At 33.8% G+C, this 18,055-nt stretch overlaps 1 protein-coding gene across 1 annotated transcript in view; it reads right to left on the minus strand.

Moving 5' to 3' along the window:
* Positions 1–7,156: 7,156 nt before the first annotated feature.
* The window catches only part of LOC106876661 (splicing factor 3B subunit 6), a 14,721-nt gene continuing 3,822 nt past the window's right edge, over positions 7,157–18,055 (minus strand). The window contains exons 3-4 of the mRNA XM_014925296.2: positions 10,757–10,895; positions 7,157–7,935 (exon numbers count right to left, since the gene is read on the minus strand). Coding sequence (XP_014780782.1) covers positions 7,843–7,935; positions 10,757–10,895 — 232 coding nt within the window. The 3' untranslated portion in view covers positions 7,157–7,842. The remainder of the gene's footprint in view (positions 7,936–10,756; positions 10,896–18,055) is intronic.

The following is an 18,055-nucleotide window of genomic DNA, read 5'->3' on the forward strand; positions in this document are numbered from 1 at the left end:
TTATTATTATTATTATTATTATTAAGATGGCAAGCTGACATAAATGTTAGCAAGTTAGACAAAATACTTAGAAGCATTTTTCCTGGTTTTACATTCTGCTAAGACTGACTTTGCCTTTCATCCTTTCAGGATTCATAAAAGTACCAGCTGAGCACTGGGGTTGATGTAATGGACTAGCCCCTTTCCTTGAAAATCTCAAGCCTTGTGTCTACAGTAGAAAGAATTATTATAAAGGTGGTGAGGTCATAGAATTATTAATCAGTCAGACAAAATCCTTAGCAGCTTTTCTTCCAGCTCTTTATGTTTGGGGTTCAAATTCTGCCCAGTCAACTTTGCCTTTCATCCTTTTGAGATCAATAAAATTAATATGAAATACCAGTTGAACATTGAGGTCAATGTAATCAACTTATCCCTCCCTTAAAACTGCAGCCCTTGTACCAAAATTTGAAACCATTATTGATAAGGCAGCAAGCTGGCGGAATCGTTAGCTCGCTGGATGAAATGCTTAGCAGTATTTTGTCTGGCTTCATGTTCTGAGTTCAAATTCCACCAAGGTTGACTTTGCCTTTCATCTATTCAGGGTTGATAAAATTAAGTACCAGTGAGACACTGGGGTCGGTGTAATCAACTTATTCTCTACCATAAAATTGCTGCCCTTGTGGAAAAAATTGAAACCATTATTATTGACTGTAACAGAAATGCATAAATTTAGACACCACATTGTGTTCCAATTCCTACACTATTGTAATGGGTTAAAATCTTGTCACATTCAATTGCATCTTCTATCTGACCATGGCTAAAAAATAAATACTAGTTATTTGGTCCAGGTCCATCCCAATCAAGGAGACCGATGAGTAAAAGCATTCTAGCTGTGACCATCCTGTCTTTTCAGACACAATTTATCCCAGAGCACATTACCTAAAATGTCTTACCATGTATTTGTAAAGCTAGTAGGTTTCTAGCAGATTGACTGACACATAGGTGTTTCCTCTTAGACTTGGATATTAGTATTACAGGGAAATCAGTTGATTAAATTTCCTCCAAAATATCTTGTACATAAGAAATCATCACCATTTTAACCCTTTTGTTATCATATTTCTATTAAAATACTGTTTTTCTTTCAATTTATTTAAAAAAATAATGAGGAATATGGTAAAATAACTCCATCATTATTAAGTTGATCTTTGGAACATAATATAACATGAAGTTTTAATAGCAAGTTTTAATTTTGATCACTTTAAAACCTAGAGTCTGTAACATTAAATCAAGGGTAGTCTTGGGTGGTTTGGTATCAAAAAGGTTAAGTTTGCTTTTTATGATGGCATGGGTCACTACCATCCAAGCCATCACTATTTGGAGATACTGCCCACTAGTGAGTCAGAGGACTATGCTTCACTTGTATGCTGTATGCAGTATTTGTGGTTTGCTCTTCATATCACCCACCGTTTTACAGGGTGTACTGGATGCATTTTATAATAGCACCAATACTAGAGAAGTTGCCTTGTAATCAGCAAGAAACCTTCTTCTCAAGCGTTGTCTTTGTTCATTCCAGATAGTACAGCTAATAGTGTAACTAGAAGAGAAGGCAGTCGAGAAAAAAAAATTAGAGTAACAATCAGAAAGAAGTGAGAGTATTATAGGGAAACAGAATGATTGGTATGACAAGTATGGAAAAGGGAGAGACTGGTGGGACACTACTAGGAAGAGTAATGGATGAGAAATAGTAATGGCAAAGTGTAAAGAGACACAGCAAATTGCAGACAGTAATGAGAGAGAGAGAGAGAGACTAATGACAGCTATGTTTGTTTGCAAGGGAGCATGATGAATGTCAACAGTGAGGGATCTGAGGGAGAATGAGAGGTTAGCTACTAAAGAAAGGGTGATGAAATGAAAAAGTGAATAATGGTAAAATTTGACAAAACAATATAGTTTTCTGTCTCACAAAGACCAGTAAAATAAGCACCAGGCATGTGTAGGAGACCAATTCTAAGTATTGTTTGCAAGAAATCCTAATTTGATTGAGAGTAAGCAGTAAGCTTTTAGCTAGAAAAGTTTATAACTATCAATTTCTATCCAATGATGTTACTTAATTTACACTGCTAATAACAATAAAAAAAAATCACAATATCATCAATGTTAGGAATTATTATTTGGTTTCTGAACTCTATCCTATCATTTGTCCATTTTTTATGCTTGCATGGGTTGGACTGGTCTTCTCCAGCACAGTGTCTTGTCATATGTTGAGGTGCATCATTGTCTCTTTTGTAATAAAAAATTTTTTTTAAATCAATATTCTGAAATAAGCTTTCACTACTTCTTCCTTCCAGTTGGATTACTTGGTCTTTCTTTACCTAGCTATCATCTTTCATATACATCACAGGTCTGAATCAAGTTGACCACCTCACGAGTACATTACACCTAATTTTTCTCTGAATTCATTTGTACTCCATCTTTCAAACAAAATAACAATTCGCACCCAGTGGGTCATGCTCTCCTCATTTTTTTCAGTTTCACTACCATGCAATTATATATCATACAATCTGTCTTTTATTCATAGATAATCCCTTTGTTGTATCTAGACATGATAGTTCTATAAACTTTTCTCTACTCCATCTTTACTGTAACCGCCATGCGTCTGGAACATCTACCTCCATTACCTAGATCATCTAAATTACAAAACAATCAACAACTTCTAGGTTGCCTTCTGGGCATTTAAAAGAATTCCATTGAAGGAAGCTCTTCTGACTCCTCCCATACATCTGCTACATATAAATTCCTTCTGTCAGCCTGCCTCTGATCCTATTGTATCACTTGTGCACCTCTAATTTACATTGGGTACACCGCATGTCATTTTGACCAAATACTTTTCTGCATATTGAGCCTCATCAATACCCAGATGGCACTGGAGTTCTGCATTCTTGCTAATTAAGACTGTCCTTAGTAGATTTGCTTTTAGCCCTCTTGGTTAATTGACCACTTCCATGTTTGAATGTTTTTCTCCCATCATTTGATTGATTTAGTTGAGAGTACATCTTAAGTACACAGGAGTTTTCACAGATAGCCAGTCTTAAACTCTTCTTGAACCTAGAGAACTATAATAAACATGATGTGGCTGAAAACCAAGATTTGATAAACATTGATTTGCTTTCTTTACTGAACTAACTCTCTCCTTTCTGATAGTAGCCTTACATAGCTCTCACAAGCCATTTATTTACACCCAGGTTTCCAAATGCCTTTCAGACCTCAGATTGTGGCCATTTCAAAATCAACAAGTGACTTGCTCTTACTTCTGTAGGAGGGAACAAACCTAAACTGTACCTTTTTCTAATTAGTTGTTACAACTCTGTTACTTTTCCATTTTGGTTCATCAATTTTGTCTTTATAGTTACTTCTTTCAAGAGCATCTTCTGTGCCCTTGTAACATGAAATTATTGCTAAACATTGGAGACACCAGTGTACTACCTAACTGATCATCTAAATAACTAGTAGGTTCCTACCTCACTATTTTCAGCATCTCAGTGACTATCCTTGATAGCCCAGCTGTTTTCTCAGCTTTCATACACTCAATCGTTCTTTCAACATCATTTCACCATCAACTTCAATAGCTAGTCCTTTTGTAGAGTCTATTCAGTTAGTCCTTATCTCCCTCATATATTCTTCTCAACCTTTCTTGAGTAGCCTTTATTAGGGTGATAGGTTTAGACTATCATTCAAGAAGGCTACAGCAGAATTTGAACTTAGAATGCAAAGAGCTGAAACAAATACTGAAAAATTCTCATGATTCTATATCTTAGACTGGTATTTTATAGATCCCAGAAAGATGAAAAGTAAAGCTGACCTCAGTAGGATTTTCTTACAAAACACAAGGAGCCAGACTGCAAGGCAATTTGGCCAATGCTAAAATGATTCTGCCAGTAGTTATGAGTTGGAGACATTAGACTACTGTATTGAATTACCCATTCTTAAAGTCACTGTAAGGACTTTTAGCATAACTATAAGATATGACACCTTAACAATAGCTACATCCCCCCCTACTAAGTGTCATAAAGATAGTTTCAAGCTAACCCTCTCTGCATTGTACCATGAGACAGCCTCCTCACTAGCCATCACCCCTCCCATCTTTAAAGACTGCATCATAATTTGTGAATGTTATATGAAAGATAATAAAAAAAAAAAAAAAAAAAAAAAAAAAAAAAAAAAGGCAGCCACTTCAACATCAAGCTTACATATCACAAAAGGAGAAAATTAACATACATTCAGATTAATAACAATTCTAGTAATTGTGGTATGATCAAACACCAATACCACACAATCACCACAGTTGTTTCTAGGAGGACATGCAGCTCCTGCTAAAATATCAAACACATCAACATACACAACATAAACACACACACAACTAACTTTATATTTTAACTAACAATGACAATAATGTTAATTACAATTCACTTGTAATCTTTAATGAAATACCTTTCTTCTTCAAAATCTATTTCGTGATTTTTTTATTTACTTATAATTATGACAATGCATCTTAACTGTTTTTAGTACATGCACTGCAAGCTACATACATAAAATTATTGGCTAAAACTTTAATGTCAAAATTTTTAGATATCATAAACCCAAATTTGAAGCAGACAAAGAGCCACAGAACCATATATCTCTTGCTTGGTAGTCACTAAGCAAACATTAGATATGCAATTTAGATCCTGTCAGTGGTCCTTTTCAATCTTCAATTGGTCCTTCCAATGTTTAATACCCAATATAAATTGCTTAACTAGATCCATGACAATGAGGAACTTGAAGATGACAAAGGTTATTTGAGATTTTGATTAAAAGTAAAATCAGGTACAAAATTTCACATTTCTAAATAAACAAATATTAGTCATCTCTAGAGCAGAGGCCTGCTGAAGTAGAGTTGATAATGACTTCCAAGGGAATAAAAACAACAGGGTTTTTTTTACAGCTGTACTAAAATAATACTTCATTAATTTAAGGCAATATTTTAGTGAAAGCCTAGTTATTCATGAGATAAGTTATTAATCAGAAATCAAGTCTGTTGCCAAGAACATATAAAAAAATATTAGTAACATAATACAAATTACTCATTCTTCAGCATGTCAAACCAAAAATTGGCACCAGCTTTTACAGAAATGTTTTGATCTAAATTCTGCTAGCAAGGTAAAGGCTTATGTCTATGCAATCAAAAAATTCAATAATGATTGAAATAATAACGAAGATGGTAGAAAATACACAAGAATAGGTCATATTGAAAAACTGAATGATTATGTGGCCATAGATTGCAGAATGTTGGATATTTAGTAGAATTTGAAAAAATATCCACAATTTTGGTTGACTGATACAATGAGCTGATAACTGGAAAACAATGAGTTTTTATATAAAACTGATGGAATCTTTACCTATTGTGAACATTACCTTAGTCTCAATTGGATTGATTTGTAAAGGTTTAATAACTCTGTCTACAGTGAACAAAATGATATTTAACCTTCTCACAAGCCCTTTGATAAAATGACATCAAAGGAAAACATCAAAAAAAAAAAAAATGATAGAAACTAGTGTGAAGGATCAAATAATTTTTCCACAGCATGAATACGTAAATTAAATATCTATTCAGGGATTTATTAAAATAATTTTCTATTTAATCTTGCTAGTGAACCTCTTCTTTCCCACCTCAAATTCTAATATAAATTCAATTGCCTGACCAGACCAATGTCAGAATATAAAAGGAGATACTCCAATATTGTGAGATCATCCTTACCTATGGGTTATCTCATCACATAGTGATATCTTTGCTTCTATTCTCAAAATCCAGACTGCTGTTTACCTAAAATTAGGTATCATTCCTATATCATGATTAAGGTATTAAAGGTACAAGGACACTATAATTATTTTCCATTATTAATACTAACAGTTAGTAGTAGTGCAAAAAGCAAAACAGTTATAAAGTTTTAGGCACTGGATGACTGCTCATATGCAAATAGATTTTAAACCTTGCTCTTTAGCAAGGTAGCTAACTCTGTTTGCCTAGTTGAACAAAAACTTCCACATCGCTAGACGTGGAACTGTTACACAGGTTGCTGTAGAAAAAGTATTAAAATAAATTGGGTATCAATTTCTTCAGTGAAGATAGCCAAGAAAGCTTACATGTAGACTGATTATTTATTGTATTTAGTCTTACTGCACTGTTTTGAATTCAACTTTCTGAAATGCCAACTCTGATTTTCAATCTCCAAGTATCGGTAAGACACTGGTGTCAACTAATAGTAACTATTGAATATTATCACCTCTTTCAAAAGGGGTCATATGATCATTAACCCTTTTGATACCAACCTGCCTGAGAATGCCCCTAGTTTTATGATACAACGTTTCAATTTTAAAGTGATTTAAATTAAAAACTCCTATCAAAACCTCATGTTAATTTATGTTCCAAACACCAGCTTTAAAATGACAGGTATTTTAATAAATAAAACAAAGGTAGTGTATTTCAACATAAATACGGTAATGTGAAGGTGCGTGGCTTAGTGGTTAGGGCATTCGGCTCATGATCGTAAGGCCACGAGTTCGATTCCCGGCGACACGTTGTGTCCTTGAGCAAGACACTTTATTTCATGTTGCTCCAGTCCACTCAGCTGGCAAAAATGAGTAGTACCTGTATTTCAAAGGGCCAGCCTTGTTATACTATGTGTCACGCTGAGTCTCCTTGAGAACTACGTTAAGGGTACACGTGTCTGTGGATTGCTCAGTCACTTGCATCTTAATTTCATGAGCAGACTGTTCCGTTGATCGTATCAGCTGGGACCCTCGTCGTCATAACCAACGGAGTGCTCCTTAAATGAAAAGGTTAAAAAGCAATCGATGCTGTACATTGTGGAAGAACATCAAACTTTCAGTATATTACTTTAAGCTTTTTATTGAACAACTAGAGGTTAACTTTTGCTTTCATACCTCATTTGATAAAATAAACACCAGTAGATTACATGCTAGTACGGATTGGAGGGGTTTACCATACTATCATTACTCATTTTATTCTTTCATAATCATTTGAAGTTGATTCAATTGATCCTATACTCCTACAAATGCACTATATCATTGGCTTATCTACTAAAAGTGTGGCGTGCAACAAAAACTTCAAATATCTGTATAGTTTGTATTCAACTTTCCAGTTCATAGCATCCATCAAAAGATGATTTATTGATTTCAGAGGAAGACAGAAAATAATAGTCATGAGGTTATTGGTTTTATGTATATGAAAGGATGTACAATTATTAGCATGATAATTTAGCAAGAATTTTCATGTGTCAGCACAAATTTGCATGGAAAAGTACAACTGAGTATATACTTTTAGATAATTAAAGACAAATTGTAATGATAAATACCAATGTGAACAGTTCAACAAATATTGATTTTTATGAAATCTGCCTTTTTAACAGGTTATACCATAATATATATCCTATTAAATATAGACATGAACATTGAAATGTGTTTGGATGTCAAATAAGAGAAAGAAAAAGTAGGCATTCTGAAGTGTCTTTTTTTCTTCTTTCTTTTTATCTTCCCATTACATATATTTCTGTTCTTATGCTTACATCCAATGTAAAAAAAAAAAAAATGAATTAGATGAAATCTAAAAAAGGAAACCTAAATAGTTTCAAAGATATACTACATTCCATACTGAAACAAAATTTGAAGTCAAAGATATGGTTTACGTATATGAAGTTAAAGTCTCTTAAATTTAAGATGAGAAGTAAAATAGAAGATGGGAGATGATCTGTTTTTCAGTAGGATATTCACTTCACATATCTGGTCCATATTTTGTGTATAGAAAAATCATTTCTTGTTCTCTGGTGTGCTTAATCCATATTTTGTTTTTATTTTATCAATATCATCTTTCTTTTTGTCTTGGTCAATTCGTTTAAAAGCCTGAAAAAAAAATGTAGAGAATGATAAGATTTATGTAAAAATTTAAGAAAATATATTTTAAAGAAGACAAACAGAGAAACAATTGTTTTTTTTAAATGAAATTAACTTAGTGTTATCTTTAGGTAGATGATTTGCTTCTTAAAAATTAGTCTTCTGGTTTATAGTGATGGAACATACAAAGCAGTACAAATCAGAAGTTTATTAAAGATAGGCAACTTGAAAAGAAGAGCCTTTTATAAAGCGTTAAAACACAATGGCTAAAGACTCAGAGATACATATATACATACACAAGCATAAACGTGTGTGTATATCTATGTGTATTTTGTATGCATTTCACTTGTATTTATACAAGCCAACATTAAGAGAGAAATCTTTTGCTAACATAAGCAACAGATATCTGGGCACCTTCCATCCCTTAACTGATCTGGTAATTATGCTTTCATTACAGCCACGACCAGTACTAATTAGCTCAGGTAGGTAAGAAAATCTAGTGAACCAACTCAACACATGGTGAGTGTCTGGTTCTCTATACAATATATCTTTTAACCTAGATCTCATAGTTGAAAATGGTATGCTATGCCAGTAATTTTCAGAGTAATATCTTCATGCACAACTAGATTTACTGAGTAAATTTAGTTGTGCAAATATAAACTTGCCTATCAAAATGCTTTCATTAGGATGCAGTCTATAGAGTGTACTTGAATTATACAGAATTACATCTATCAACAGAATAAGCTGTACAATATAGCAGACATATCAATGTTGTGTGTAGCTGAAATGTAGGAAACAATTTTCAGTGTTGTACTCAACCTCAAGATCTATTAAATATTTAATTTGAGTACAATTGGAAATTTTATGAGATTTGAATAAGTTTAAAACTACACATATATATTTTGTGCTAGTGTGTTGTTAGTGCAATATTAAAATTTATATTTGTATTCATTTCTCAACATAGTCAATTTTTTAAAATTAAGCCACAATTTTCTGTATCTAATCAGTAAAATATAAACCACTGAGAAAAAAAGAATCAACATTTAATTTTAAGCACACAACACAAGCACAAATTTATAAATTATTTCAAAATTATCTAAATCTCTTAAGATGTTTAATTGCTCTCTAATTAGAAATAATTAAATGTTTTCGAGCTCTCAAGATTCAGGGTAACAGAATGAAACAAAACAACCCGAAAGAAAAAAAGGAAAAGTGGAGTAGTCATGACAAAACACTGTGTTGAAATACTGATCAAGAGTAAAACATCAGATACATAACAGAGTTATGCCCCTTAATCTAAGCACATTTCCAATTTCTTTTCTCGGTAGTTGAGGCAATGAAGGCGTGTAGATTAGTGGTATGGGCTCAAGATCGTGTGGTCGTGAATTCGATACTAAACGGCGCATTGTGTGGTTGAGCAAAACACTTTATTTCACGTTGTTCTAGTTGATTCAGCTGGAAAAATTGAATAGTACCTGAATTTCATAAGGCTAGGCATGTCACATTCTGTTTATGCTGAATCTCTCTGAGAACTATGTTAAGGTTTAAAACACTCATTGTAAGCAACAGAGAGCCAGTTAGTAATAAAGATGGAGTGTTTAAGTTGGTAGTTAGATTCACTGTCCAACTAGCTGGTGTCAGACTAAGGAAGGATTAGCAGAACAATGGTTTACAACAGAAGGAAGCAGAGAATGCTTCACCATGAATACCACAAACATATGAGATCAAATCTTTGGCGAATAGTAAAACAGAGTAGTTGTTGCATAGTCAGTGGTGACAGCTGTACTTCATTTGGAGTGGTAACAGAAAGGAAAAGCATACTATGTGAGCCAAACGCAATTGAAACATTCATTAATAACATCAATGGTACTTGACACTGTTTGATGGGACATTGTTATTGTCTGAATCATTGTGATTTTTTTGTTGACAAATGAAGGAAATGTCTCATATTACAAACTTGAAGTGAAATAACAAACTTTCATGTTCATCTTTGACCTACTTTTTACTTTCCAGAAGTGATAGTTCACAATAAGATGTTGAATTGGCAAAGCAAAGTCATTAGAGCACTGGATAGACTGCTGAGCAGCGTATTTTCCAACACTTTCTTCTCTGGCTTAAAATTCTACCAAGATCAACCCTGTTTTTCTTGAGGCAGTGGGAGCTGTTACAGTGTCAAAAAAGATGCTTTCCAATATCTGCATCAGCTCTTTGGTATTTTCAGACAGCAACACAGATGCAAGCTGTGTTGGCTTTGGCCTTACAGAAAGGTCCCCCTTGGATAAAACTGGTATAGTGGAGATGGAAAACTTGCATGCATGAGTAACTGCTGGGCTTCTAACATAAAAGGAAAAATGCTCAGGCTTGTGTTCATAGGTATCAATACATCATCAACCCTGGTGGAGAGACCTAACCATGGCAAAGTCAGCACTCTCACTAGATCTAATATTGCATTTGACAAGATCCCTATCAATTTAGGAAATTTCTCCTCCATCATGATATGGCTTTATTGTTGTGATTCAAAAAAGGGTAGCCAGTGGTATATCAAAATTAATCTTTCAGAATATAAAATGCAACCAGCTGTAAACTTCATATTCTTGCAATTTGACATTCAATATTATTTTTTATGTGGAAAATGAACAATTAGAAATCATAAAACAAACAAAAAGTGAAATCCAACATACATATTTCTTTTGCTAGTGATTATATTCATAGTGAGACAACCAGAGGATATTACAATGACTATGGTCAATAGTTAAGCTTAACCTTGTCGCCATTTGGCTTCATAATGATAGAATATTGAAAAAAATAATAACAATGAATAAATTCTCACCTTCACTGCTTGATAATATAGTACCACAAGGTACCTGTTGCATACATTGAAACCAGATAAATGATCACAAGCATTCTTTGCATCAAATATATCTTCATATACTACATATGCAGTTCCTCGGGTTTCAGCTGTATTACCACTGGAAAATAAAATGGTTAAATTTTTAAGTTTTGATGTTCCAATATTTGCATGCTGAACTGAAACCAGTAAATCTTAGACTATGAAAAATGTTATTCCTTCTCTCTCTCTTCCTTATTAGATATAAACCTATTTCCAGTATCACCCAGCTCAATTTCAGATATTTCAATATCCGTGGATGACAGAATCAGTAACATCAGACTCACAGTATTCAGTTATGCCCATAGTACAAATTCTGCTGGGGTTGACTATTTTTCATTCTTCCAGGACTAATAAAATAGTAATATATTGGCAGTCAATTCAGACCTCTATATCGTCCTTACAATTGTGTGTCCTTATGCCAATGCATGAAGTAAATATATGTAAATTCAGAAAAATAACACCCAAAATGATATTCCTTTGCAGAATTATTAAAACCATTTTTGTTGTTGCTGCTGCTGCTGCTGCTGATGATGATGATGATTATGATATAGTATGAGAGTCTTGTAAAAAAACTACTTGTTAGTTGGATCTATGAAAGATAGCTAGATGCTTATTGGCAAACTAAGTAAATGAAAGATAAATTGTAACTCTGGATGAATAGCTTGTCCATCGCAAGTTAACTTCCCAAATACACAGGTGTAAACAAACAAACATAGATGATTGGTAAAATGTTGAAGTAAATAGAATGAAGTACCTAGTAGAACATTTAAACTACATGCTAAATGTGTGTATTAAGTCAATTAGTCAAAGAGACTAAGATTTAAGTGGTTGGAAAAAAAAAACACAAAAATTTAAGAATGTTATTTTCGAAACAAATTTATAAAGCAAACAAAATTTGATTAAAACAAATTATTCCCTTATTTGTCTCAATGACTTTTGAATGGTAAAAACTATTCCACTCTATGGAAATTTCAGTGAAATGAACCATTGTAAATTGTCTTCAATATTCTGAAGCATACACACGCACTGACTTATTGAATTTTCACTCAAGTTTTACAGTAGAGGATTCTGCATGCAAATTTTGATAGTTCATGAGCAAAATCAATAGAATCAATGTTATAAAACAATATTCCATAGGATATCAGGTTAACATAGGTAAATAATAACTAAAACGATTTATTACAGCTGCTGCTGAGAACACTCATAGTAATGATTATTTACCTATGGACAATTAGAAATTCTTTTTTTTACAATACAGGTAAATTTAAAAGTAAAAACAGGAAACTATATACCAATGTACAATAATTTCAGTTGCTGCAATTCTAAATGATATAAGTAAAACTGAGAGGAAAGATAAGATAAAAAAAAGAGCTTGATAAAGTTTGAGAGAACTGACATAAATTAGCAGCAAGAAGATAGATGACAAAAACATCAGTGATACAATTAATATTATTTGATTAATATTTAAATTCTGGTTCACTTACATTCTTTTTGGGCATATTGTTTTAGAATTAGCTAATGAAGATTTGTTCCTTGAAGACTTAATTGGCACACCTAAATTTAACTTTACTACATATTTAAAGTACTTTCAATCACATCTGCCACACTGTAGAACACTACTACAATATCGTCAGGACATTATCTATCCCACCCAATCCAAAACAACACAAAACAAATATATAAACATCAAAATAGCTGTCAGCATTAATCATTCCACTAATCCTAATCCCTGCACTGGGATGTAAAACACTGAAAATAGGTGCTAAAGAGAAAACACTGTAACTCCCCGACCAAGCTCATCTCACCGTTCTCTGTTGTGGCTACCAGACCAATACAACAATTGATTTAACACTGGCAGAAATGTAACGTGTCCATGCTGCTACAATGTCATCTGTACTATAAACTATTATAAATTTCAGTGCAATGTGGACTTCAGCTACATGAAGACATAGTACATCTGGAATGCTAGTTCCATTGGTCACACCCATACATTTAACTAATTAGCTACATGCTAAAGAGGGATAATTGGGGGTTATATAACAAAAACAGTAGTTTGTCAAAAAAGTATTTCCAACCATCAAGGAAATCAGTCAATGATACCAATCTGTAACATAAGACATGCTATCAAAACTAAGACTAGCTGTTTATGTTTTCATGTATTTTCACCAAGTCAACTGGTTACATTGATGCACACCACCCAACCCTCAATTTACAAGACATATAATGCAATAGACATAGAGTATGTGTCCTGAACTACAGGGATAACTGTTTGAAGTTCTCATCTACACAACATCTTGGTACTTTTAAATATATAAGTAACAGTAAAGAAGAAATCTAGGAATACACAGTTTCTTTTTCATAACTACTGAAAACCTGAAGTATACCTGAAATAGAAATAAAATAGCCATATATGGTATAGGACTGCAAGTTCAGAGGTCTCGTGTACAAAACCACTAAGCATCTAATTTTTGGTGATTAATCCCCAAGTCAGACTTCATTGAGCTTATAATCAAAGATATTCTAGTTGTGATAGTAAGGATTGTAGAGATGGTACACAAAAGTTTCAACTTCAAAACATCAATTTATGGTAACACCAATGCTTCTATTTGCAATATGATTTGTAGTCATATCTCTAACATTGACCGAAAGTACTCAACATACATTACTGTTGTGAATCATCAGGTTACATCAAAGTTTGAGTTATACCTCTTACTTCTTTTTTATGTGTATTAAAGAAGTTACAATTAAGCAGAAAATAAATAAACTCAGATACATGACACTTCCCTTTCAAAGTTAAAGCATTGTTTGAATTTAAGATAATATAATATGAACGATTACATAAAATAAAATAAAAATGATACTGTAAAAGTTTGAAGAGTTTATCTCTACAAACTTTATTAAAGAAACATTACATAATAGGAACAAAATAATAAAAAAAATTTCAAAAATAAAACTGTTTCCACCAGATCATCCTTCATACAGTCATTAAATCTTATTTAGTTAGTGGAGAAAAAGTCAAATGAGTGTCTGTAAAATTTGGAAATTCTAATGCACTATATTACAATTTATATTAATCAGAACTGATTCCTCATCATTTGGACGGTTTGACTGATAACTAGTAAGCTGGGGTGGGTGGGTTGCACCAGGTTCCAATCTGATTTGGCAAGGTTTCTACAGTGGATGCCCTTCCTAATGCCAACCACTCTGAGAGTGTAGTGGGTGCTTTTTATGTGCCACTGACCTGACACCAGCATCGGCCACGACTAGTCTCACTTGACTTGAGGTCAACACAAGTATGGTATATCGCAAAGCATCTTGGTCACTGCCTCCATGAGGCCCAATGCTTGAATGGTGCTTGTTATGCATGGCCTTGATGACCACTTCATCTTTTTTTAAGTTATAGTGTATCAAATATTACACTATCTGTATCCTTTCCTTTTCTAAAAGGGTGTGATTTGAGGAAAGATCTGCTAATTCGAGCAGGTTGAGCAATCATTCAGAACCTCATTCATTGGTGCATGTAAACATCAGCTTATATATTGGATGATACAGTTAATACTACATGCTGTGGTCCATTTAGTAGTAGGGAATATGAACCTAATTATCCAGGAATATCATCTGCAAAATATTTATTTCTCACCAGCTTAACACCAAGAAACTAGGGTTGACACTTGATACCTTAGGGATTAGGAAACCTTTACATTTGTTCATATGGAATACAAACAATACAGATGTGAATTTAGCATAATGCATTAATTCTTAACATACATTTCTTTTTAACTTATAGGGAGAGGCAATGTTTGAGTGGAATTTAGTCATCATTCACCCCGCAAATGATTGGTATTAAAATGCAGGCTAGAAAGAAAAGAAAATGATTCAAAAGTATAAGTATTGAACTAATTAGAAATATAAGGAGTCTACTGAATTATAAACTATGCTTGAAAAAAAAATGCCAGATAGTAACAGTTAAAAGTTTTTGATCACAGGAATGCTTACCCAGGGTTAACATGGAGCTAAACAATAATAATGGCTTGAAACAGGTGGGGGGAAAAGGAAAGGGATTTCAATCAAAGTTAATTGGTCTACATTGTACAGTTAGTTGAACAATAACAATGAATAGACCACTCTTGAATAACACAGTGGTTTAAGTGTTAAGAGATAATAGCCATGGTCCAAAAGATACATTTAAGTATAATGAAGCAGTGTTTCTATGGTAACCATTCAACCCAAACAAAAATGATATCTATTTTTTTCAACTATGTGATTCGAGGTTAAAAGAATCATCATCATCATCATCGTTTAACAATGATGATTCTTTTAAGTTAGCTACTTATTTGAGTGCTTGAAGTTTAGTATGCATGAAAACCAAACAGACTTTTTGGCCAACCCAATACTCTAGTTTACCTACCCCACAAGAAAGGCAATGTTAACCATAGCAGGATTTGAACTTAGAACATAGAAAATAAGGATCATAATCAAATGTTGCAGGTATTTGTTTACTGGTCTACCAAATTTAATAATACAGATATTATTAGAGATCTCCAACATCAATCCAAGCCATAATACATAAATAACAATATTAGCAGGCCTTTACATGTACACTATACAAAGTACATTTTTCATTACAGAAGTCAAAACATAAAGAGGTATTTAGGAAGTTACAATATGTCTTTTCTTCCAGATTAAAATTGAAGAGCTTCAGACTAATTAAAACATCTCTCAGATTATTTCTTCAAGGTTATGCCTATACATACACATATACATATATTTATATATGTATATATCATCATCATTTTAATGATCAATTTCCTATGCTTGCATCAGTCAGACTGAATTTGTTGAAGCAGATTTATTATGGCTGATTGTCCTTCCAGCAGCCAACTCTCACTTGTTTCCAAGTAGTATTTGTTCCCCATGGCCAAACATGCTGCCACTTGAATCATCAGGGTACTTCCTTACAATTACTGTGTGATGTCAAGACATAGACACACAAACACACATATAAATACATACATAATGGACTTCCTTCATTTTCTGTTTTCTAAATTCACTCACAAGGCTTTGGATGGCCTAGTGCTCTCATAAAAGACACTTACCCAAAGTGCTATGCAGTAGGACTGAAGCTGAAAACATGCAGTTGGGCAACAAACTTCTTAACCTCACTGCTTTGCTTGCACAGACACACATTTTAATACTTGTTACTAACTTGCTATGGGATTTATTGGCCAATAACTTTGTTTTATAAGACACACACATGTATGTATGTGTGTGTATGTAATATAAAACAAAGTAATTGGCCAATAAATCCCACAGCAAATAGTTAACAAATATTAAAATATTCTGAAGAACAAAGAGATCTAGGATTCTATCTTAGAAAGATTTATGCAGAAGTTAGGTACTATTACGTATTATATAGTAAATATTATAATTCTTTTATAGTATGACATATCAACTTCGAAATAAATCTTTATATATTTTACATATCTTTTATAATAGTTGAGTAGATGAAATATTGAAAGTACTAATTCCTGGAATGTAAAACATAATTGAAAGGGTTGTGTTATGTACCCGAGTAAGACACTTTGTTGAACATTACTTCAATCCATCTAAATGTAAAGAACAGATATCTTTTGGGTTGCTGAATGCATTACAAAAACATTAAGACAGGAAAAGCAGAAGGACCACCAGGGACAGCCAACAAGATGCTGAAAATATATGGCAAAGTAGTACATACACTACTCACCTGTGAAGTCATGTAGTACAATTAAATGTTATTCTTAATGACTGGTGTAATTGAAGCATCATCAACTGCTACAAAAGCAATGTTGCTGTTCTAGGAAGGAGCACCTATAGAGGCTGAAATTGCTTGAATAAGTTATGAAATATCACAACTTTATTGAGTCACAACTGAATTATAAACAAAGAAACAGAGAAAGAAAGAAAAAAAGGGGAATATTAAGCAGCAGAAAGTGGAGGAGCAGGGGGCAACAGGCCACACACCCCAGAACAAATGGTGTACTCAACTGTGCCCCACAGTCGTGACTGTGATGGCATTGCCACAAATAGCCCATGACATTCACTGCAGCAGCCACTCCACTTCACAGAGCTCGTTTTTCAGATGAGCTGCCATTATCCTGATTTTGCAGAGGAAATTAGTAGTGCAGGGTCCAAGAACACTGAGGTCTTCACAACAATCAGCACCTGGTCATGCCCGTGTTTGCTTATTTTTCTTCCCTCTGCTTTACAGGTGGTGATAACTGGGTTTGCAGCTGATGCAGCAAAGTTAGAACTGGAGAATATGCTGCTACATATTGCATCCCAGACTAGGGATCTACCTTCCTTGAATGGGAAGAGGGTTATTCCATCAGGTAACCTACAGTCACCAGTTGAGAGAGGAAACCAGTTATAAAAGTAGCAGAGAGAGAACTGATTTAATGGAGATGCTATTCAGGTTTGCGGCAAAACAAGGTATCATTGATGAGACAACTACCAGAGAAGTTCTTAGTTAAGAGAGCTAAGCGTAAGCCACTATACCTAGTAGTCGTTGATCTGAAGAATGTTTGGCAAGTACCATGCACTGTAATCAGGAATTGCTAAGAAAACTAGGTGTAAAAGAATGGCTTGTCAGAGCAGTGAAAACTGTGCAAAGGTGATCTGTCAGCAACTAGTTCAGTGAGTACATAGGTGCCTATCAGGCATTATTTATTATAGTTCTCTTGGCCATAACAGAGAAGGTAGGAACACTTGTATATCAATAGCTTAGTCTTCATAACCTTGTCAGTCAAAGAATTAGAGAGGAAGTTCCAAATGCAGAAGCAGAGCCTAGAATCAAAAGATTTCAAAATAAACCTGATGAAGAGAAAAGACTTAATCAACAAGGAAGAATACAGAACTCCATTGTCATCAAAGCAGTGGCTGTGTTTGATATACCAAAAAGGAGAAGATGGCATTAGGAAGGGCATCCAACTGTAGAAACTCTGCCAAATTTAGATTGGAGCCTGGTGTTGCCATCCGGTTTCACCAGTCCTCAGTCAAGTCGTCCAACCCATGCTAGCATGGAAAGCGGACGTTAAACGATGATGATGATGATGTATACTCAATGTAAGTTATGGGTCATAAGAGAGGCAGTAAGATCACAGATAAGTTGATCCACCAGTAAGATCACAGATAAGTTAATCCACCAGTAAGATCACAGATAAGTTAATCCACCAGTAAGATCACAGATAAGTTGATCCACCA

Source organism: Octopus bimaculoides, chromosome 3, assembly GCF_001194135.2.
Source record: "Octopus bimaculoides isolate UCB-OBI-ISO-001 chromosome 3, ASM119413v2, whole genome shotgun sequence".
Lineage (NCBI taxonomy): Eukaryota > Metazoa > Mollusca > Cephalopoda > Octopoda > Octopodidae > Octopus > Octopus bimaculoides.